At 33.2% G+C, this 23,432-nt stretch overlaps 3 protein-coding genes across 3 annotated transcripts; 2 read left to right on the top strand and 1 right to left on the bottom strand.

Annotated features, from left to right (window-relative positions):
- Window positions 1–772: 772 nt before the first annotated feature.
- Window positions 773–6,120, bottom strand: LOC129306273 (alpha-dioxygenase PIOX). Its single transcript, XM_054946766.1, has 10 exons — window positions 5,946–6,120; window positions 5,568–5,831; window positions 5,169–5,318; window positions 4,913–5,046; window positions 2,506–2,719; window positions 2,225–2,370; window positions 1,886–2,113; window positions 1,579–1,781; window positions 1,250–1,493; window positions 773–1,152 (listed from the first exon to the last, which is right to left on the bottom strand). Exons 1-10 carry the CDS (start codon window positions 6,063–6,065, stop codon window positions 927–929), a joined length of 1,929 nt encoding a protein of 642 aa, XP_054802741.1. The 5' UTR covers window positions 6,066–6,120; the 3' UTR covers window positions 773–926.
- A 521-nt stretch (window positions 6,121–6,641) lies between these two features.
- On the top strand, window positions 6,642–8,398 carry LOC129305531 (uncharacterized). The gene is made up of 3 exons (XM_054945534.1): window positions 6,642–6,982; window positions 7,098–7,569; window positions 8,170–8,398. The coding sequence occupies exons 1-3, from the start codon at window positions 6,784–6,786 to the stop codon at window positions 8,396–8,398; spliced, it is 900 nt and encodes a 299-aa protein (XP_054801509.1). The 5' UTR covers window positions 6,642–6,783.
- A 9,116-nt stretch (window positions 8,399–17,514) lies between these two features.
- Window positions 17,515–19,458, top strand: LOC129305532 (zinc finger BED domain-containing protein DAYSLEEPER-like). Its single transcript, XM_054945535.1, has 4 exons — window positions 17,515–17,695; window positions 18,212–18,361; window positions 18,431–18,584; window positions 18,672–19,458. The coding sequence occupies exons 1-4, from the start codon at window positions 17,515–17,517 to the stop codon at window positions 19,456–19,458; spliced, it is 1,272 nt and encodes a 423-aa protein (XP_054801510.1).
- The last annotated feature ends 3,974 nt before the right edge of the window (window positions 19,459–23,432 follow it).

The raw sequence follows: 23,432 nt of genomic DNA on the forward strand, positions 1-23,432 counted from the left end.
CGATTAAAGCAACTGTGTTTCTGGGTGGCTTCCAATTAATTGGAGAGAGTGATCCGAGGAATTGGATTCTCGCACTCTCAAGCGTCCCGGGGCGGGGACAAAATCCAGGCCCTTCAATCTAATATTCAGCGTCTCATATTTTATCACATTATCTCATTCTAAAATAATTTAGTTTTAAAATAATTTTTTGTACTTTATTTCACTACTTTGTATATATATTTTTTATAATGATTTAAGCTGATTTTTTCAAAACTTGTTCTAAAAAAATTACTCTACAGATTATTTTTGAAGCAGAATAATTTCTTAAAACAAATTTTGAAAATAAAAAATAATGAAAAAATTAGCTTGAATTATTCTATAATATATATATATATATATGTGTGTGTGTGTGTATACATATAAAGTAGTAAAATAAAGTGTAAAAATTATTTTAATATAGGAATATGTGGCAAGGCATGAGATATTCAATATAAATTGAAAGGCCTGGATTGATTGTCCCGCCGCTAAGGGACGCCGGGAGGATGAGATTTTGAGAGGAACCAGACGGATCATCCACTTACATCAAATCAAAGTTGACACTTTGGTTTGCTGGATCAATCAGATTGATGGAGGAAGAGCGCCTAGTTGCAGCAGTTCAAATTTTAGTGGATCAGCTGCCACGTCTCTGTTCTGTGTCTCCTATTTGTGGCGACAAAGCTAGTACATTCGGACAATTAACGGCTGTTTAACCATTTACTAATTCTGGTCTTAGATTAGAGGCCACGCAACTCTGTATTCCAAATATAAAATTCACATTTCAATGGGAGCTAAACAGTACATTAGAAATATATTCAGAAGTTCAAGTACAAGCAGGCTTTTATTAAACACAACCCAACCCAAAGGGAACCAAGCGAAGGATCCAGTAACAGGGCCCAAACAAAACGCACTTAATGGGGAACACGCAGGTAGAGGGGGATGGGATTATGACTGTTGGGAGGAGAATCCCAGACCGAGAAAGCGCTCGACGAGTTCATCCACTTATGCGTCATTTCTGGGTAGTGACGGTCTAGCACGTCTTTCAGGCTCTCCGTTGTGTTCACCCATTCCAGCCCCTTCTTCGTGTACGTTTCCTCGTTGAAGTCGCTCGTGAAGAACCTGTCTGCCTCCAACCTCCTGCATTCATCATATATATCCCCACCCCATATAATTAGCCCTTGTATATCAACCCCACAGAAACCCCATAGTCATAATTGCATCGACTCTTGGTTACCTGGATGCCATAAGCAGGAATATGATGAAGGCGGTCTCGCTGATGGCAAAACCCTTGATCTTCTTCTCTGCCATGAGACCCACCAGTGTATCCAGCTCCTCCACGTCGTCCCCGTACACCTCTTCCAATACTTTTATCGCTTCCTTGTCGTCCGTCAGGTCCTCCCATTTTGTGATTGGCAGCAACAGCATCCCCCTCCGGAACTGGTTGTACCTCGCCACATTCCTCTCTCTGTCTCTGTATACTGCAAATACATGAATGGGTGGTTTACGATTAAATCTTGGGATGAAAGTTTAAGACTGATGAGCAGAGGCAGAGCAAGCGTTTACTTTCAAGAGCTGGTAGGTCCACGTGATCGGGCCTCTCGGTGCCGTCCATGTTCTGTGCTACCAGGTCTCTCGTCCAGACTGGATAATTCCAGAGCTCAAGAGCACCACAGGCTTGGTGGCCCATGGATACTAGTTGCCTTGCAACCCCTATCTCTCCTAAGGTCTTCTCTCCTGGCAGGCCGATCAAATTCGGCATTGGAATCCTATCAGAATGGTACACCAGCAAAAGTTAATGTTATAGTTGGAAATATAATCCCCTTATTAATGAATTGGTACAGTAGCAGAAGGTGGATATGTGGGCTCGCACTCTTTAATCAAGGGGGGAGATTTGTTGGGTCCCGGAGCGGCGGAGATGTCTCTGAGCTTGAGGGTATCGGGTAGCAGGGAGTGCATCCTATAGACGCTCACAAATTCCTCGGTGAGAGAGTACGGAACCCCATGGTTATCCGGTTTCTTCATCCCCACAAATCCTCCCAAGATAGCTCCTCCCACGTGCCCAAACGTGTCCTTGAATTTCTTTCCCAGTAATCCATACCTGAGCGTGATCACGACAATATTTCACCTATCAACTAGTCATCCAATTGTCTATATATACTAGAAAACACAGATGCAGTGAAACAATCAATTTGTCATTAATCGTATATACCAGTTAGCCCTCATGCCGGCAAGTAAGGTGTCAGTTTTGAGGAGTTCGACGGTCCAATCAATGGTGTGAATCTTGGCGATGACAGCTGCAGTTACCAGCCTAGCATGGCGATAAAGATCCTCGTCTTCCAAATCTGGGTATCCCCTCTGGATTAAATGGATATATAAATATGATCAGCGTTACGCGTGATTGCTTTAACTTCATGTGTGTGTGTGTGTGTGGGGGTGTGTGTGTGTGTGAACGAATGAAGGAATATTGAACGAAGTTGAAGGTGAGCTTGCCTTGAGAGCATCGCAGACGGCATTGTGCTCTTGAATGAAGAGGGACTGCAGGGTGGAGATGCCGGCCCAGCTGTTACGGACGTCACCGGCGATGGCGATTCCGTCGTCGGTGTGGAGAAGGGTCCCGTCTCTGGATACCTTTAGCTTCCCGTCTTTGTATGTCCTCGCTCTCCCCAGCACCTTTGCATTCCTCCCGTATATGGCGCTTCCGTCCCTTCACTCGCATACACATATATAATATTCATCATTTTCATCTCTTGCATATTTAACATTTTTTGAATCTGGATCAAATTTATTGTAAGCAAATTCTAGACATTATTTCCATGAGCAAGAACAAACAAATTTCATGTATATTTAAGACATTTTTAAATTTAAAGTTAGAAACAAAGTCAAGCATTAATAACAAGATGATTTTTTAATATTATTTTTATTTAATTGTTATTTAATTATTACATCATTATTTTAACCATTGATCTAATCAGTTAGAGTATAAAAGTTATGACAAAAAATTGATTTTTAAAACGTTGGTTGAAAGGGTAAATAATATGTACTCTAACGAAAGAGGAGTACTACTCCCCACGCGAACCAAATATATATATATATATATATATATATTATTGTGATAAATAAAGAAAGCACTTGATCTGTGGTGGTAACATTTGAACGCATTTTGCCAAAAAGCACATTCAAATGTACGTTAGGGTCTCTCTTCCACGATTAGAATTCATAAATTTCATGAAATTTATATTTTTAAGAAATTAAAAATATTTTACATTTTATAAAAGATAAAAAAATAAGTAAAAATATTTAAAAAATCAAGTCAATTCATCTATTTCAGTTTTTTTCCCATTATCACCTGTCGTTATGTTGTCATTAAAATTCATTCATCAACCCGAATTAATTTTCAGTTTTCCACCGCTCAACAAATCATAATTTAATACCCACAAATCTAGAGATCCGCATTTATTATTTGGGTTTAAAGGATATATAAATTTGCCTCTTAAGTTTTTCACCCAAACAACTAGTATTCTTAACTTTTAACTAGAGCAATGTTACTTTAAAAATTTAAAAATTGATGCAATGTTATCCTATAGTAATGGTTGACCATTATTTTAATTGTTAAAAGGAAATTTTGCCAGTGAAATTTGTTTGAATAAGAAGTAGTTGGTATTCTAAAATTTTAATTGATACAATGAAAAGAAATATTCAACATAACTTGTTAATAACTCAAAAATAAAAGAACACCTCTAGGTTAGAGTTCAAGCTAGTCTATATTGCTTATAGGCATGTTTGAAAAAGTCAGTATATAAATCAAGAGCCACTCATGGGCAAAAAAAGGGAAAGTTTAAACTTCAAAAGAAAATATGTGTAATGTTTGAGAGTTGATTTTGTGTCAAAACAATCTGCGGTGAGATCTTTTATCAAAATTTAGAAATATGACTATTTTTAATAATGATAATGAGTTGCTAGATTTTTTCTTCATCATTTGAACATCAATAATAACCCAAAAAATATTATGCTAATATAAAGTTTAGAATGTTAGTTATTTTTCCAAAAAAAAAATCTGAGGCAAAATTACTTTTTAGGTCCAATCATAATTTCCAGGTAACATTGAATATTGGTCAATCATTTTGCACTATTTTTTAAACTTTTGAAGTAACATTGTTCCAATCAAAAGTCAAAGATACCAATCATTTTGAGGGAAAAACTCCTTGAGCAAATTTATCATTTAATTATTTATTATTTCAATTTCAAATAACTCTAATTATTGTAATTTCTTTCTTATTCCAACTAATTTTATGTGATATTCCTTAATGTCCTTAATCAATATAAGTTAAATTTAACCAATTTCATGCTTATTAAAAAATTGGTAGTCATGTTTTAAAATGATAAAAAATATGTAACTTTTTAATTTTAATCTTATTTGCAATTAATAGTTGTAATAAATTATTCTATAGAATTAAAATGACAATAAATAAATAATAAGAAAAATTATAAAAAATAGTACTATCTTTTCTAACTTTACCTTATATATCAAGGGTTAAAAAAAAATAGCCTTCAAAATTTATCTTATACTAAAGATAGTAATTATGAGAGAGTATGATATTTTATCTTGACAGAAAAAAGGGGAGGTGGTCTATTTTAAAAAAATTAAAAACAAAGCGTAATATAAACATTAATAATAATAACAAAAAAAAAAAAAAAACTAATGATGGCCACACGTTCTTAGCAGGCCACTTGCCCACTCGCACTGATGCCAAAAGAAGCAACAAATCAGATTATAAAGATATGCGCGTGCGCGCAGATGCAGATCTTGTAATAGTTAATCATGCTAGTATTTAAAAAAACAGGTATTGAGGGGAGCACATATGTTTATTGTATTAACATTCATATACTTTACTCTTACCACCAGGGTGTACGAATGTTTACAGCACCGGTCTTGATGTCGTAGAAATCAGTTGGGACTTCCTTGGTCTTGTAAAATCTCAAAGACTTGAGTGGGCACTGGCTTGCAACTTCCCTCGGCGCACTTAGTTCCATCTATCACCGTTTTCGCAACCACCACCTCTCTTAATTATATTCTTCATCACACCAGAGAGAGAGAAAGAGAGAGAGCCGATTTCTAAACAACTTCATGTATATTTAACGATGAAATTAAATACCTGGTTGGTCTCCTCCAAGTGATCGATCCAGTCATGAATCATGAATTGAATCCAGGAAGCTGCGATCACATTAAACTGCTTCCCGGTGTCCTTCAGAGTTCTGCGTGCCAGAAGTTTTGTGGCCACCACCATGGGGTCCGGCTTCAATAGCTGCAGTAAGCACACTGTTATTGCGCTTTTCACCGACAATCTTAAGTAACTCAAATTCTCAAAAGCCCCAATCCATTCATGTACGTGGCCGCTACAGTCCGGACAGCTTTGAGCCCTGGCTTTTAACTAGCATCTTGGCGTATCGTTTTAATATTTATGTCTTATTATTGCAAATATTACAATGGCGGTCATGATTCGTTCACAGGTCATGATCGGTGAGACATAATTAATTAGAGTGTTGAAGGAGACCTTGTTTTTCTGCTCAACAGGGAGGACGTTCCTGCCGAAGAAAGATCCTTGGCTTCCAGCTCCGTCGTTGAAGGGGTCGTTGAACTTGCCGTCGGCAGTTCGGAAGGGGACATCGAGGGGGTTGAACCTCACGCCCACTGGAGTCCTCCCGACGTTGATCAGATTGTATTGTTGGTGAAGATGCCTCCTTATTCCCAGGTAAAACAGGCCCAGGAACACTGGCAGGCGTGGCCATATCCCCATCTTGTCGATGGAGTGCACAATCTGCATCCATATATACCCAAACAGAATTAATCATATAAGTAATGATCGATAGTGTAGATACGTATCAGCAACAGCATGAGCATGAGACATATAAATTTATTATCTGGCTCGTACGAGGAACAGAAAGGTATCGATGATGGTCATCCTGGAAACGGCTTCGTGGAAGTCTTTGTGGATGAACTGGTGAACAATTCTGGAACAGAGAGTTCTCACGAGATCCATTAGTGACAACATGTTTGTGTTTCCTTCAAATTTCTGGCTGCGTGTGAGGAGCTATAGCCATTTCCCAGGTCCTTATATAGACCGGCCATGACCAGAGTTCGCGTCCTTCTGCACCATTTAGATCTTATCTTGAACGTGGAATTTTATTGGCTTGTATTTGAATGGGTGAATTTAAGTTGAGAATTTGAATTTAAAATGTTATATTTAAAATCTTATAATTAAAATTTATAAATTTTAAATTCTTTGTTTGAAGCAAAATTTTAAATTTCAAATTTTATATTCAAATTTAAAAGAAACTTAAAAGACTAGTTAAAATCAATAGTTTGAATGACCAACTTTCACTGAGATCAAACAGTTAAAGTTAACTATGACTATAGCATTAGTGATAATCGAAACAGGATGATCGATTTTCATCGAGACCCTACCGACGGTGACCACCAAGATTGGACCAACAATGACCATTAGGACCAAACCATTGGTGATGACTAACTTTCACTAAAATCAAACGACTGACTTCCATCAAGATTGAGCTCTGTGGAAGTTGGCTGTTTGGTCTCAATTAACAATTACCCGGCCATCTTGGTAAAAGAGACAAATAGGGCTAGTGCGATGTCAAGTTCTCGTTCTTTGTAATCCAAATACGTGAGCGGCTGTGGCCAGGTAATCACAACCATTAAAAAAAGTCCCATCTTTCTGTGACCCTGAGCTTGCCAACTCTGTTCGCCCATGTATGGTACAGTTGATTGACGCTCTTTGGATTCGGAATTTTAATTTTTTTTTCCCAGCGCAAAAAACCAAGGTAGCTCCCGCCTCTCTGCTTTCTTTTAGAATGAAATTTTTGAAGGCTTTCAGTGTTTGTGACTCAGAAATTGGAATTCGTCGCAATAGAAATCCCGATCACCTGAGTTCTGATTCTGCAGCGCCAACAGGTAAGGTGCTCCGTGTCCGTTTCCTGGATACTTTGATTAAACCGAATCAGGGCTATATCCTTGATTTGGTTCCTCTTTCCTTTTGATTCATTATTCTAAAAGCTTCGATTTTTAGGATTTATTGAGCTTCAAATGATACATCATGGGGACGGCTCTTGCCAGGCCGCCTGCGAAGCCGTCTCTCTCGATCGTTTCGATTCGCTTCCTGCCCTGCAGGTTTTGCCATTCGATAATGGGGATGTTTCTTCTCCATCTTCACGCTATTCATCATGTGGAGACTCCGATTTCGACAACTATTGTAGCGCGAACTCGGTCTTGGGTACCCCAAGTGTGTGTAGCACGATTACTATTTTCAACGATTTTACGGAATCTGATAAAAGTGATCTGGAGAATTTTAGTTTAAGAGATAGAGTTGCTATTACGAGCAAGGATCAGATGCTTTCATCGATTGGTGCTTCGAGCAATATGCCATTTTTGCGAGCTGGTATTCGCAGTGGGAATATCCAGATTCACCAGAACTTAAAACGCAGCTCCATTGGGTTAGAATTGCATGGTGGTGACAACGACGAAGCCCCTGCTACTTCCATGCTAGTTGCATCAGGTTTTAAGGGAACCAACCAATTTGACAATGATTTGGACCAGAATTCTATTTTATATTTGAAATCTCACAATTAAACTTCATACATTTTAAATTTTTTGTTTGGAGCAAATTTTCAAATTTCATATTTTATATTTAAATTTTGAAGAAACTAAGAAGACTGGTCAAAATTGACAGTTTGAATGACCGACTTCCATCGAGACCCTAATAATGGCGACCACCAGGACTGAACTGACAATGACCATTAGGACCAAACCATTGGTGACCACTGACTTTTACTAAAATCAAATGACTTACTTTCATCGAGATTGGGCTTAGTGAAAGTCGGTCGTTTGATCTCAATCATCGTCGTTGGTTTGAATCCTTGTGAAAGTTAGTCATTTAGTTCCAATGGTCGTCATTAGTCCTATCTTGATGGATGTGTCCCCGTGGTTGTCATCAATTTGATCTCAGTGGAAGTCAGCCTAACAATCATTGCAGAAGTTAGCCATTTGGTCTGATCATGACGGAAGTTGACCGTTTGGTCCCCATATCACCGTCAGTTTGGTCCAAGTGGAAGTTAGCTATTTGGTTCTTGTCATTGTCATAGATTTAGTCTCGATAGAAGCCGGGCATCTGGTCCCAATGGAAGGCAGCTGTCTGATCTAGGTGGTCACCATCAGTCTGGTCTTAGAGGAAGTCGGCCATCTGATTCCTATCATTGCATCGGTCTAGTCTTGGTGGAAGTCGATCATCCCATCTTGGTCGTCACCAGTGCTACAGTCTTAGTTGGCTTTGATCGTTTGATCTCAATGAAAGTTGGCTACTTAGAGCGTTGACTTTGAACAATCTTCCATGTTTATTTTAAATTCAAATATAGAATTTAAAATTTTATTTTAGATCCAAATAAAGGATTTTAATATTATAATTTAAATTTTTTTATATCATCTAGATAAAGAATTTAGAATTTATGAATTTTAAATGTGAGATTTAAAATATAAAATTTTAAATTTAAATTCTTAACTTAAATCTATCTATCCAAATGCAACCTAATAGTATGTCTGAAGTAGTTGGAATTTAGCTTTAGATTTGGTCCAAATATCATCATTTTGGATACACAGAAAAATTTATGAATTTGAATTCAAATCCAAATTTATTTTTTATAACTCCTTTACAATTTTAAATTCTTCTTTTATTCCAATCATTCAAAATTTCAATCACTTCAATTTTTTTGTTCTCTTCATATTTTTATTATGAATATCTATATGACTCTTGTACTTTTTTTTTTCATCTTGATTCTTATTGATTAAAAAATAAAATTATCATTCTCAATTTTTTTTTCCGTTTCGAACCTTAACTCATCTATTGTTTAAGATCGACACATGAATCACCTCTTCTATCAATAGGAACGATCATTTTGCATCATATTGTGCTTGAATAATCTGGGTTGAAAAACATAAATTTATTATTTAAAAATTATAAATTAAAATTTTTGAGTTTGTATTGTCGAAATAGCTTTTGAACAATTCAAATATGGTGCCAAAGCAGCCAATGTGAACCGCGGAACCCTTTTATATCAAAATTAATAAACTCAGTTCACTTTGAAATTTAAAATCATATTTATACTTTTCAAGTCTATAATTGACTAAAAGCGGGCCACGTGAAATAATTGTTTGTAGAAATTTAAAATTAACTAACGACAAAATGAGAGAATAATTATCCATATATATTTATTGTAAACGCGACGGCCCAATATAATTTAATACATTATCATGAGGAAGAACGGTCGGCACATCAAATCCACAGATTCCTTACAATTAAGTTGATGTGGTGCAGTTTAGTTTAATACATACTTTGTTAATGCTTATTTTCTGTTTGTTTATATGTTTTGTTGTAAACGTGTTGAGACATTTCATGGGTGAAATTTGTGGTTATATTGCTCATATCTGGAGTCAAGTGGATTTATTAATGCAGGTAACCATGTAATGCTATTAGCTGGTTACTTTGTCATCAGATGGTTTCTACTTTCTTAACGGCAGTTGTAATTATTAATTACTCGTTACATTTAAATGGGTTTCAAAAAAGATTATGTGCTGATCAATAAGTCTCGTGCAAAATAGTATTAATTTAAGGAAGAAGATAAGGATATTCACGATTTCATACACGATGACGTGCTGCAACGTACGATTCCCAATTTATGCTTTCTGCCTCTGAAGAGCCGCCCAACTTGGGAAGGGACAGAGGGTTCACTATCGGAAATGAAGTTTCATGACCTTGTGAATAATAAAATTAAAATTCTCATTCAGTAAGTTTCGAATTTAATTATTTTTAAAATTATTTTTGTCTTTTTATTTTTTAAAATAAAATATCTTGAAATTATTTTCATTTTATTTTCTTATTTTCAAAACACACCTTTAATAATTGAAAATTATAAGTAGTTGTTTTCATCAATTACTATCATAAACTATCATCGTTAACCGCCGATGGCATTAATATCAAGAAATTTTTTAATTCTAAATTTATTTTTAAATTAATATAATCAAATAAATTTTTGTTTTGTTTTGTTTTGAAGAATAATTTTTTAAAATTAATTTGCAAAATAATTTTTTAAAAATAAAAAATATATAAGAACAAAATCAAACAAGCCCTTGGTATTCCTCACTTTGAAATTATAAGACGGTTTTAGTAAAGTAAGACTATTAATTAAAAATAAGCTGATTTTAGATGTTTGAAGAGTACTTGATGAACTTATAAAAAAAAAAAAAAACTGCCCTCGAAGAGCATTAGATATTAAGAAGCTGCATTGTGTTATTAATAATTGGGATACGCTATTATAAAAAGATATTTGTACCATTTTTAGAGCGTAAATTAGTTTAAAATATCTTAAAATTTTAAAGGACTGTATCTCGTTGTTGCCTCTTACTATTTTTTTTTTATTTTTTTGACCCTGAATATTGTGTATTAGACTTCGAACTACTAATCTTATTCTTGGTCGGAATGTAAAATCTAAGAATAGTCCCATGTACCCGAGAAGCTGATGTATATGACGTATATGTTTTTTTTTTTCCATATAAAAGGTCAAATATGTACAATAAAAAGTTAAACAAAATTGGATGATAATAATATTTAAATGAGTAAAAGAAGTGGTATATGTATAGTTGTCAAACTTTTGAGTTGATTACGAGTCTAATGTGTTTGCATCTTGTAACACCCTCAAAACTTACAGACCAATTTTTCGTAAATTATTAAAACCATTATCATGGTAGAAAATTTTCTTACCATGATACATCCAAGACATAACGCAAGTCTTAAAATATCCAAAAAGGCAATTAGAACCATGAGGGACAGACATAATCCTCATGGCATGATATTCAAATCAGATCATAAATCAAGAGGGACAGACATAATCCTCTTGGTTATATAAATACTTTTAATAAAAAGGATTAGAGTTTACATGCTTCACAAAGAAGATATGTCCTAAGTTGGCACAAGATACATTGTATAATCCAAAATAAGAGGCAACGTAAAAGATGGTGTTTCATACACCATAGTTACACCTCTGGTGCTTTCTCGGCCGGACTCGATCCTGTAAAAATATTAACCACGGGGAATGAGACTTAAAAGTCCCAATAACCAAAAATTAATATGTAATGATGCATGCGGATGTAACTAATCATGCGATTGCTAAGTGGGCACACAAAACATTTAACCGAACAATATTTTCAAACAAACCGAACAAGTATTTAATTTCATGACTGCACCTTATATCCTCCTTTCACCACGCTCGGACGCCAAATCACCCGGCCAAAGGTGAGTTGGACCAAGCGACACGCCACTCATTGGGTCCAATGAGGGCTTACCACGTGGTAATAATTAACCGAACAAAAATTCCCATTGACACCATACATTAAAATACACTGACAAGTCATGCATCATTCAAATATCCAAATAGGAATATATCCGAACAATAATATCTCATCATGATAAACAAAAATAAATTTTTAACCCACTTGGCAATAATTTCAAACAAGTATATGCAGTATTTATTTTTAATAATTCATAATTTTTTCAAACAATAAAACAACACATAACCATTCACAAACACACCCATCACAACACATTAATAATGGTTACCTTGTGTCTTGAATAACAAGTTCCCCTTCACAACTCCTCTTTTACCACTATCTTTGTCAACACAATCTACATAGTTATTTCATAATACTATGTATTAATTTTACATTAAAATACATAACTCTAATTTAAAGAGTTAGAAAGTCTTAGATCTATAATCCATATTAACACTAATTTAAGATTTATGCCTCATTTAATTTTTTAAATTCTTTTCTAAAATTCTCGTACCCTAATAAACTATTTTTTTTATCCTCAAATCACTTCTAGTATCACAATTTCATCCTTCTATATTCTAAAAATTCGTCCAAAAATAAATTAAATTTTAAAATTATCCTGAAGTCTCAAATCACTTTTCTATAACCTCAAAAATACCTATTCATACTTAAATAAATATTTAATAATCATAGGTTTATCCTTACATCTCAGATTCCACATAAATTTAACCATATAGATCTAGATTTTAACTCAAAAATTCTTAAACATGAGTTTCAACCTCAAAAAAATATTATATAATATTTATTATATCCCTAAGAGTTTTAACCTATATTTTTAATTCATCATATCATCAGATTAACTATCCTATAGAAAAATCTTAATCAAAATATTTACTCTATCCTACAAAATAATCATATCACTAGAAAGCTAATATTATTTAGAAAATAACTATAAAATTAATTTTGTAATTAAATAAATTTTTAAATGCTAATCTAAACAGGAAAGTTAGAACATACCTGAAGAAAAAGAAAATAATCCCCCCTTGCGAGAAAACGCCGAGCAACGTGAGAGGAAGAGAGAAAAATAATATAAAAATGAGATTGTGAGTCCCAAAATTATATTAAAAAAAACTATAGGTTTGAATTTAATTATTCAAACCTTTGGGCCAAAAGTTATAATTTTCTCTAAATTGCATCTTAGCCTCTCATGCTTTCTAATGCACACACCCCCTCCTTTTTATACATGAAGGCACCTCTTCTTTTCCCTCATCTAATCAATGTGGGACTTAGAAACAACAACCTTCCACCCCCCTTTTTTTTGTTCCTTCTACCTTCTCTTTTTTTTAACACACACATAAAAAAAATTATTTATGTATTATATCTTAACTAAATATTGCTTATGTGGTTTTAAATTTAAATTTTTAAATTCATAATTAAATACCTAATCATAATATTATTTTTAAATAACCTCAAATAATATAAATTCCTATTATTATCATTTTTTAAAACCTAAATTTCACAAGTTCTTTATTATATAAAAATCAGGATGTTACACATCTTCAGTTTACAAAATCGTATCAATTCACCTATAAATTTAGACTAGATACAAATTCAATTAAACTTACTAGTTTACCTTGAGTTTATCATTTTTATATTTTTAACTTATAAAATTGTGTCAACTAATTCATAAACTCAGACTAGATGCAAGCTTGGTTAAATTTGTTAAATTCATCAATTTTTTTTTGAGTTGATCGAGTTAATTATAAACTATAAAGAATTTAATTCATAAAAGTTATAAGACCTAATTAAAAAAATTTAAATGCAAAAACTAATATTAATACAAAAGAAAATAAAAATACTAAAAATAAGTTTCCCTATTTTAAAATTTTTATATCTTGTATATGATAATTTATTAATGTATATGGATTTAATTTCAATAATTTATATTTTAATATATTTAATTAAATTATAATAATATTTTAATAATTATTTATTAATAAAGATAAACTCTTATAAATTTATAATTTAAATTTATGATATAAATTTTTATTTTTATTATAAGTTTATTTAAATTCGTGAGGTGAACAACTTTAAATATATGGCACACTATATGTTAAACAAAGGCCTATTATGACGTTCAAGTCTGACCCCTCTCAATAAGAAATATCAGTGGTAGGCGCTGTTCAAGATTTGCTGTCCAAGATTGGGCCACTCGAGAAGAAAAGAATATTCTTCCCAATCCCGGCTGGCAAAATCACTTCAACTCCAAAATTATTAAGTTTTTGTCATGATTATTGGTATCATCCTTTTTTTTTTTTTGCTGACCTATATTCCGTTATGAGATGTAATCATGTTTGAGGCAAAAAAAAAAAAAACCCCCCTTAATTTAATAAAACTTTAAATCTGTTACTTGAATATTATTACATTATAATTATTGTAATTTCTTTGTCCCTTAAAAGGTAGTATCAAAAAAGAACCATTAATAAAGTATTATTTTTTTCAAGTTTTTTTATATTCTATGACAACAAAACAACCCTAAATTTGTCTCATAATTTAGGCTGGAAATAATATTAGAAAAAATGATAAAATTTTTTTTAAAATATATAAATGATAATTTAATCTCTCAAAATATTATAATTTTTCAGAAGTCTCTAGGAGCTTTTCTGTCATTAATAAATTTACATAATTTATCAAATTACCCTTATTAAAAATAAATAATTCACAAGTTTTGTTTTAATATTCACAACTTTTTTCTTTATATTGGCAACAATGCAATAACAAATTAAGAATTTAACATGCAAAGTTGTAATTTGTTATTGTATTGTTGTGAATATAAAAAAAATTTTGAATATTTAAACAAAACTTGTGAGTCATTTATTTTCAACAAGGACAATTTGGCAATTTAAATAAATTTATTAATGACAGAAAAGTTTTTAGGAATTTCTGAAAAATTATGGTATTTTGAGAGACCAAATTATCATTTATATATTTCGAAGGAATTTTTTTGTCATTTTCCCAAAATATTATTGAATTTATTAATTTATTAAAAAATAATAATTGTGTCGATTTCTTTGATTAACGTATAAATATGGTCAATGTATATGATTTCCTCACATGGCTGAATGATCGATCTTCGATCCATTACATTGATTTTAAATTGAGTCACATCTTACGCATGTTGTTTCAATTAGATAATTGTACGTATACATCGTGTATTCGCATCGTTCACAAATTAAATATGCAAAAAGAGGCACATGAGGGGTCAGCTGTGTGGTATTTATTATTCCTAACAATATGAAAGGCAGTGGCCACGTTTTGAAATTATTATGTGATGAACTTGAGATCTCAACTCTGAGGCTATAAATATAACACCCACCCATCCAATCCAACACACACATGCACATAACACAGCAATGGTAGATACAACGTAACGTAACAGGGACGGTTGGCTGACTATTGAATTTGATTATTTTGAGTCATCGCTGATGTCTTCAACATCCATCGATTAATTTCTCAACGAAACTTGAACGCCGTGCACAAAGATCACTCCATCGAAATAAAGATTTGTAGTTGAGGAATATTGATGTGAGATGGATCCTGCTGACAGGGGATCTTCGAGAAGCCAAGAACATGTGTTTTCGTGACTAAATCAATCAGCTAGGTTTTTAAATTAAGATGTAACATCCTTCTATTAATCTTACTCGTATCTCCTCCTCCTCTAAAATGTTATATGTGCTTTTGGGGATTTCTAACCATAGCATGTTGATATACAACGATAGAGAGAGATCAGGACTGGGACATTACCTTATATGCATGATCCCTCATTATGTCACGTGTTATATTTAAGGTTGATAATTATCGATGGAGTAGTTATTGAGCTTTTTTGACCATGTATAATAATTTTAACTCGAAGTCATATACGGTAGCGTGAGTGATTATCATTAGACGCACATGCGCGGACCTATTACATGATTACGAGATATTATTTGAAATATTTCTCCTTAAAACAATTGACGTTTGTGAAGGAGAAGCGAGATGATTGAAATAATCGCTGATCTTCTATATATAGTATAGCAGAAGAAATTAAAAGTGAACACACGCGTCTTTTAGTATTATGTGCACTGTACGTAACTTGCCTCATTACCTAGTCTAACTCTGACCGCACGTCGGGTTAATAATACCGGGTTGAAATGCACTGCTGATAGAAGATAATTAAAAAAAAGTTTAAGATTCAGGGCTGGAAATAAAATAGTTTTAGGTGGTGTTTGGATTGGTATATTTAGATTTAAAATATCCATTTCAAATCTTAAATTTCAAATTCATGTGTTTCAAATCTTTTATTTGAGTAGTTAAAAAATTTTAAATTCTAATATTAAAATTCTTTGTTTGGATTGTGCAAAGAATTTTTAAATAACCACAATCAAATTTTATTTAAAATTTTTATTATTTTGCATTTAAATTATCAACCAAAATTTTTACCCTTCAACCTCCTAATCATTTTTTAGAAAAATTGATCAATAGAAACAAACTAAAAATTTAATTTAAAACGATGAATTATAGAATTGATTTGTCATTCAACAATAAAAAAAATTAAGAACATTGTTAAATTCTGAAACACCAAAACTAAATATTCTCACTACCAAATAAAGCAAAATATTAAGAATATTACCAAATCTTCAAACACCAAAATAAAATTCACTTTGGTTTTTCTTTATACTTATAATCCAACTTTATGAGCCACAAACACATGAAATCCTAGAATAAATGAAAATCTTAAGCCACAAGGCTCAAACAAATGAAAGTAGAGGACATACAAGCTTGCCAATATCAAGATGGCCATTTAACAATGTCTGTCTATAAAACTTGTGATGGAAATACAAGCTTGCCAAGTAGGGGTGTGCAATATACCCAAAAACTTGTCAACCCGCTCTACCCGTTTATAAATGGGTCAACCCATACCCGTTTAGTGAGGGAAGGAAAACGGGTATGGGCGGGTAATACCCGTATAAGTATAAACGGGCAGGTAACGGGTTAACCCTCGGGTAGCCCATACCCACCCGTATATATATTATATTTTTTTTGGCAAACTTCAGTCCAATGGTCTGCTAGGGCAACTGCTATTGTCCACAGTGATCCAGTCTAAGCTTTAGAGTCAGATCAGAACCCACACCTCGTGACCTCGTCCAGTTGTCCAAAACTCCAAATCAATCTAGTCTTAAGCTCCACTGCTCCAGAAATCAAAACCCTCGCGGCCTTGCCTCATCATTCGTTTACCCGTACCGTAACCAATGTGATGCAGTAAGATCATCTTCGTCTTCACCCGTGAGATTTGAGACTGCTTCAGCTATTATCGGTGTTCTGTCTGGCGTCATCTTCATCTGCCCTGTCATTTCGTCTGGCGTCCACCACTTTGCAAGTTCGCCTGGCTAATTTCTCCATTGTTCGCCTGATCTTCATCGCGGCTTGTGTAAGACTCTCGTCCTTCCTCCAGCTTCAAGCCTCCAGCTAGCAGACGTAACATTCAAGTCCTTCTTCATCGCGGCTTTAGCTAGCACACGCACGCATGCAGATGCGCGCTATAGGCTTCCACCTCCAGCATCGACCTCAGCTCTACTCTGCTAGCAGACGCACGCACATAAACGCAGCAGCACACTCCAGCTCCAGGTTCGACCTCCAGGCTCCTCTGTTGATAATTGCTTCTTTTCTGTGGTTTTGACTTGCTGAATAGAAAAATAGAAAGAAAAATAAAATTCTTCATATTTGAATGTGGTATCAATGTTTGATGCAATCAATAGCAAGTTAATGCCGTCTAAATGTTGTATCAATGTTCAGAAACCATTGCTTCTATGAATCATAATTTTTTTACTTATTTACTTATGTGTTGATTCGTCTGGTGCATGGCTTTTCTAGCATGAACTGATATGGTCTTGCCATGATTAAGGACATGAAGCACTGACTACGATATGATGTTTGTGGCCATTTTGAATGTATTATTGTATAACTTATCTTATAATTTTGTTGATATTTTGGTTAATATGATGTACCTAGTACCAAATGTGTTGTGATTGATTTGATTTGGTTGCTGTATAGTTTTTACTTTTAAAGTTACTATGGAAAATGTGCAAGCTATGGAAGGGGCACATGAATCTAAAGCTCCCAATACCACCACCATCCCAGCAGCACCTACTGAACCTAGAGCTTCCCAAGCTGAAGATGCTCCACCTCCTAAACGAAAAAGAAGTGCAACATCTGAAATGTGGAATCATTATGAAAAATTTATAAATAAAAAAGGTAAGCATCAAGCTAAATGCAACTATTGTGGAAAGGATTTTGTAGGCTATTCTTTTAAAACTGGGACTAAGAACCTTTGGCGACATTTTGATTCTTGCCCAAAGAATCCAAACAAAGCCAAGGCAGGATAGTCCTTATTCTTTGTTTCTTTTAGTAAATCAATGACTCATCAACCGTATAATGCAGAATGATGCAAAAAAGCAGTTGCTGAATTCATCATTTTGGATGAGATGCCATTTCGAGTTGTGGAAGGGCATGGTTTTAAAAAAATGTTGGAAGTGCTTGAACCAAGATTTACATGCCCTTCTCGCACTACTATGGCTAAGTTATGCTACAAGATATATCTAGAAGAAGCAAGATATTTGAAGAGGTATTTTAAGAAATCTAAAGTTCGTGTGTCACTCACCACATATTGTTGGACTTCAATTCAAAATTTCAACTACATGTGTTTGATAGCTCATTGGATTGATGAAGAATGGACATTACAGAAATGAATTTTGAATTTTTGTGTGGTAGAAAATCATAAAGGGGACACCATTGGCAATGAAATTGAGGGATGCTTATTCTATTGGGGTATTGAGAAAGTATTTGCAATTACAGTTGATAATACTTCTTCTAATGATTCTGCCATTGTATTTTTAAAGAAGCGTTTAAAGGATTTGGGAGGTCTAGTTTGTGATGGAGAATTCTTGTAGATGCGGTGTGCTGCTCATATTTTGAATTTAATTGTTTCAGAAGGCCTTAAAGATATGAATCAATCTATTAAACTTATTCGGCATGCAATCAAGTTTGTTAGATCTTCTCCTAGTAGGCTTAAAAAATTCAAGGAGCTTGTTGAAAAATTGAGAATTGATTCAAAGAATCTTCTTACCATGGATTGTCCCACTAGGTAATTTATATTATTATTAAATTATGATTGTTTGCATTATGATATGTAATTTTTCCTAACATTTAAATCTTTTTCTTGTCGTAATAGGTGGAATTCAACATATATCATGTTGCAGAATGCCATTAAGTTCACTAAGGTCTTTGATAGAATGGAGGATGAAGATCAAGATTATAAGAACTACTTCAAAAGGAAAGTTAAACTGTCTTCTAGCTCAAGCTTTGTTGATAGGATGGAAGAGGAGGATGAAGATGAGCTTGGTGATCATGATGGTGATGAAGGTACAGTTAAACCTCCTAATGCTTATGATTGGAGTGTGGCAAAGGAATTTCTTACCTTTTTGGAGTTGTTCTATACTATGACTCTTCAATTTTCTGGATCAAATTATGTCACATCAAACACATGCTTTCAAAATATAGTTGCAATCAAAACGCAATTAGATTCAATTGCAGTTGAATCTAATTCTTTATTGAGTGACATGGCAGAAAGGATGCAAAGTAAGTATGACAAGTACTGGAGAAAGGCAGAAAACATGAATCCATTATTAGTAATAGCTGTGATTCTTGATCCTAGATACAAATTTTTTTATGTTGAAGTTGCTTTTAAACATTTTATTGGTGATTACATGAACAGGGAAATGATGAAAAAGAAGAATATGGGGTTTTTGCATCGCTTGTTTGATGAGTACTCTACAACTCTTACAGCCAGTGGTAGTGAACCATCTGAAACTGGTATAGAGATGGGGGAGAGTAGTGCTAGTGGTGGAGGGAAGCAAGTTCCTCTATCTTCTAAAAAAATTATTGATGTGGCAATACAAGATTTTTTAGCCACTGCAATGAGTAAGCGTCCAAAGAAACCAATTTCAGAGGTGGAATAGTACCTAAATGCAGAGTTAGTTGATGCTTGTGATGATAGTTTTGATATTTTGGCATGGTGGAATGTGAATTCTTCCAAGTATAAAGTTCTAAGTTTGATTGCACGTGATTTGTTAGCTATGCCTGTCTCCACAGTGTTTGGAATCTGCTTTTAGTACTGGGGGTCGAGTACTAGATACTTTCAGGAGTTCCTTATCTTCAAAAATGGCTGAGGCACTCATTTGCACATAGAATTGGCTATCATCAACATCATGCACCCTATTAGAAGAGATTAATATTGACTATTTTGATGAGACTTTACGTGCTGTTGATGGTAATAATAATATGAATAAGTTATTTTAATTATATTTATTTTAATTCTCCATATTATATAATATATATTATTATTTACTAATCTAATTATTTTAATTTGTCTTGTAGAGGAAAAGTCAATAGCTCAATCTTCTGCTGTATCAAGTGACTCTAAAGAAGATAAATGAGGATTGATGAGACTGGGTTTTCACTTTAAAAATTAGAATTATTGATCCTTATTTAGGTAGTATTTGTTGTTAAAATATTTATTCTTATATTATTCAGAGATTTAAACTTTTAGAATGATGCTACTTGAGCACTTATGTTAAGTTTTAGTGGAATGAAAATTATATGTTTTGATTCTTTTTTTTTAAGAAAATGGGTGTTGTGGGTAAACGGGTGACCCAGATCCGCCTAGACCCGCCTAGACCCGTTTCCACCCATTTAAAAATAGGTACAAACGGGTATAAGAGGGTACGGGCGGGTGGCCACCCATTTACCCATAAACGGGCGGGTAACAGGTACAGTCACGGGTAGACCGTACCCGCCCGTTTACACCCCTATTGCCAAGAATTTGGCATAAAAGATTTCCACTTAGAAGAAACTATCAAAGAGGCAAATCAAGATAACATGAGTTTATATGTTTTTACTACAGATTCAAAATGGCTTGCAATGAATTTCAATTCCAATACAATCAAAAAGCATTAATATAGAAAATACAATGAAACCTTTTACTACAAGTAGGTTCCAATACAAGAAGAAAAACTTATATTGCTCTATCAATTTGATATTCATTCCACATTTGCAAAGCTAAAGTATCTCTATATGTTGTAGTATCAATGTCAAATAAGGTGAAAAATGAGAATATTTTAACAACTAGCAAAATATTGAATACTATTAATTTTCTAGAAGAAATCAAATCCACTCTTTTTTCTCATCATGGGTAAAGGACTTGAGTAAATTAAACTCTTTCGGATCACCCTTTATTAGCTTTCTAATAGCTTGAAACATTTCTACCTTTTGAAGTCCTTGAATTTGGGAGCCACAGCATGGACTTCTTCTCTACTAAGCTTTTTTTTACTTTGCAAATATTCTTTGAATGAGTTAACTACCTCCATTACTATGTTGGCTTAAGGATCTTTTCTAACCCTTTTAACTCTTCCAGAACTTTGTGGATTTAACCTTGAAGTATCTTGATCTTTTAAATTAATATTAGATTGCACTTCATTTCCTTTTTGATCCATTTCCTCATTAACATCTTGAAAATTTGCAGCACCTTTACTAGTGGCTCTATCACTCCCACATAATATGACAATGTCATACCAATTCTTTATTGTTCTATTTTGATAGCCACTTGCTTCAAGAAAAGTCTAGAAAAAATAAAATTTATTAAATGAAACATTAATAGCAATTAAAACTTTACATACCCCAAATTTTAAAATAAATTTCATACTGTTAGAACTCTACATACCTCAACATAATCATTTCATTTGACAACATCTTCTATTAAGACCACCATAAGTCAATATAAAGAGTAGAAGAAGTATAACGAATTAAAAAAAGTTTATAAATAGTTCTTCACATGGCATATTGAACTTAAGAGTTACAAGTCATTAAAAGAAGGCACTTAACAATAAGAATCATATCTAGTATGCATTGGCTTCTTGTAAAAAAAGAGTGTCAATGACTAGGACATGCTAAAATAATGATAAGAAAATCCAGGATCAGGAACAATGATTAGGAAACTACTGGCTGATATATAGTTTAAAATGCAGAATAAAACACTAACTAGAATATAACAAGATTTTAGAGTTGTTACTACAAGCAATGAGCATTAAATCGATCTATAAACCGCCGTAATTTAGAGATAAAATTAGGATTAAAACTAGTAACTAATGCTACAGCACAAGTTGAGGTCAAGTCTTGCCTAACTGAAGAAAACAAATAGTATCTAACCCTAAATGCTATTATGATTTATGGGCAAATTTTCACTCCCTAAGAAAAAGTACTTCAAGCATCAAACCTTTTAGCTATTCTTAACACTTTTAAGGAGAGTCCCCTTAGAATTATCATTTGTTTCTACTACCTTATACTCATAACTAACTTGTCATCTCTGCCCAAGAATCAAGTTGAGCTTCTTCATGAGGAAAATCTAGATGGATCATAAAATTAATTAAAATTAATCAGATAAAACATTACTTATAATTTTGACACGTAAAAGTGACCTTAATTTTAACATGACAACCTTGGTGTATAAGCGATGGAATTATGTCCTCTTTTTTGAAAAGTTTCTCATTGTATTATGCTTCACATCTTCGATGCATTAAAAAAATTGTGTTTTACTTCAAAAGCAAACATCATTAGAAGCAAAACAACACAAGATGAATAAATTTTAGCATTTCATGACGTCATAATTAAGTTAGGTTACACTAGAAAAATTATGTACTCAATTAAGAATGACAAGCAAAACCCACAACACTAATAAAAGCACCAATATGTATCTTTCTTTGAAAGATTTACTCTTAAATTCCTTTCTATGTATTTCATGTGAATAGGATTAGAAGTAGTTTTCTTAGTTTTTAAATTTATTGGTGCGTGTGATAAAGATACACAAAATCTAAATGATCATTAATTATTAAAACTTCAAATAAGAATGATGACATCATAAACTTCTAATAAAACATAGAACCTAGAAGAAGAGATCAAGGAGGATAGTGATTATGTAAGTGTAGATGAAATGCAAAGAAGCTTTAAGAGATAAGGGAAGCAGAAGATTAGACTTACTTGAGTTAGAGAGACGAGAATGACACTTAAGTGAGATAGAAGAGAATAGAGTAGCAATAGGGAATGACAATGCGAGATACAACTGACGAGGACAGAGGCAGCGATTGTGACATGAGAGATGAGAAGGCTAAGATTTGAAATAATAAGGTTTTATAGAGTATTTTAGATTTCAAAGGAACTAGGATAGGATTTAGGTCTGGGCTAAATCCAAATCCACATATTTTTAAATGCCTAAACAAAGGATTTAGCTTAAATCCAAATCTAAACACAACATTAGGGAAAAAGGAGTTGATCAGACATGACTAGTAATGAATTAATAAGGAGTTGATCGATATGATGATAAAGTTTATTGATTGTCTTTAAATGTGGTTCAACTAAGTTTACTTTGTCAACAATGAACAATGTGATATCTATCTAATAAGGGAAAGGAAATAGATGTGCGTGATTCAACAAGATTGTTTAATTAATTGATGATAAGGTTCACAATTGTCAAAAACATTACAATTAGATATACCTTTGCTCACAACTTTTTTCCAGTTTAAGTAATTTATATATTGTTTGATTTCTAATCAATTGAGAGTGAAATCATGAGACACTTTTTCACACTTAGCTTGTTTAATGTTCAATATTATTATTTACTCAAAGCTAACACTCATTTCTTTTTGTGAAATGAAACACAATCATGTATGCAGTGTGTATCGATTACTTTTTCAAGACCTTACTAGCTCATATAATTTGCAATTGTTCTTGATGATTTCCATAATTAATGATACAAAGATAATAATTCAATAAAAAATAATCTACTAATTAAAAATCACAATACTCATATTTATCAGGAATCGTGAATTAATTCTTATACAACATCATCTCCACCCCACATGAGCTAAATATTAATTTGATG

This window comes from Prosopis cineraria, unplaced genomic scaffold (genome assembly GCF_029017545.1).
Source record: "Prosopis cineraria cultivar Desert tree isolate PC_DT_omini unplaced genomic scaffold, ASM2901754v1 PC3, whole genome shotgun sequence".
Taxonomy (NCBI): domain Eukaryota; kingdom Viridiplantae; phylum Streptophyta; class Magnoliopsida; order Fabales; family Fabaceae; genus Prosopis; species Prosopis cineraria.

Coding starts and splice junctions, on each gene's coding strand:
- LOC129306273 (XM_054946766.1), bottom strand. CDS start 6,065: ATGTTGTCACTAATGGATCTCGTGAGAACTCTCTGTTCCAGAATTGTT. Junction 2,371..2,505: donor CCGTCTGCGATGCTCTCAAG/GCAAGCTCACCT, acceptor CATTTAATCCAG/AGGGGATACCCAGATTTGGA. Junction 1,153..1,249: donor TTCCTGCTTATGGCATCCAG/GTAACCAAGAGT, acceptor TGATGAATGCAG/GAGGTTGGAGGCAGACAGGT.
- LOC129305531 (XM_054945534.1), top strand. CDS start 6,784: ATGGTACAGTTGATTGACGCTCTTTGGATTCGGAATTTTAATTTTTTT. Junction 6,983..7,097: donor TGATTCTGCAGCGCCAACAG/GTAAGGTGCTCC, acceptor TTCGATTTTTAG/GATTTATTGAGCTTCAAATG. Junction 7,570..8,169: donor GAAGCCCCTGCTACTTCCAT/GCTAGTTGCATC, acceptor TCATTGTCATAG/ATTTAGTCTCGATAGAAGCC.
- LOC129305532 (XM_054945535.1), top strand. CDS start 17,515: ATGGAAAATGTGCAAGCTATGGAAGGGGCACATGAATCTAAAGCTCCC. Junction 18,362..18,430: donor GCGTTTAAAGGATTTGGGAG/GTCTAGTTTGTG, acceptor TAATTGTTTCAG/AAGGCCTTAAAGATATGAAT. Junction 18,585..18,671: donor ACCATGGATTGTCCCACTAG/GTAATTTATATT, acceptor TTGTCGTAATAG/GTGGAATTCAACATATATCA.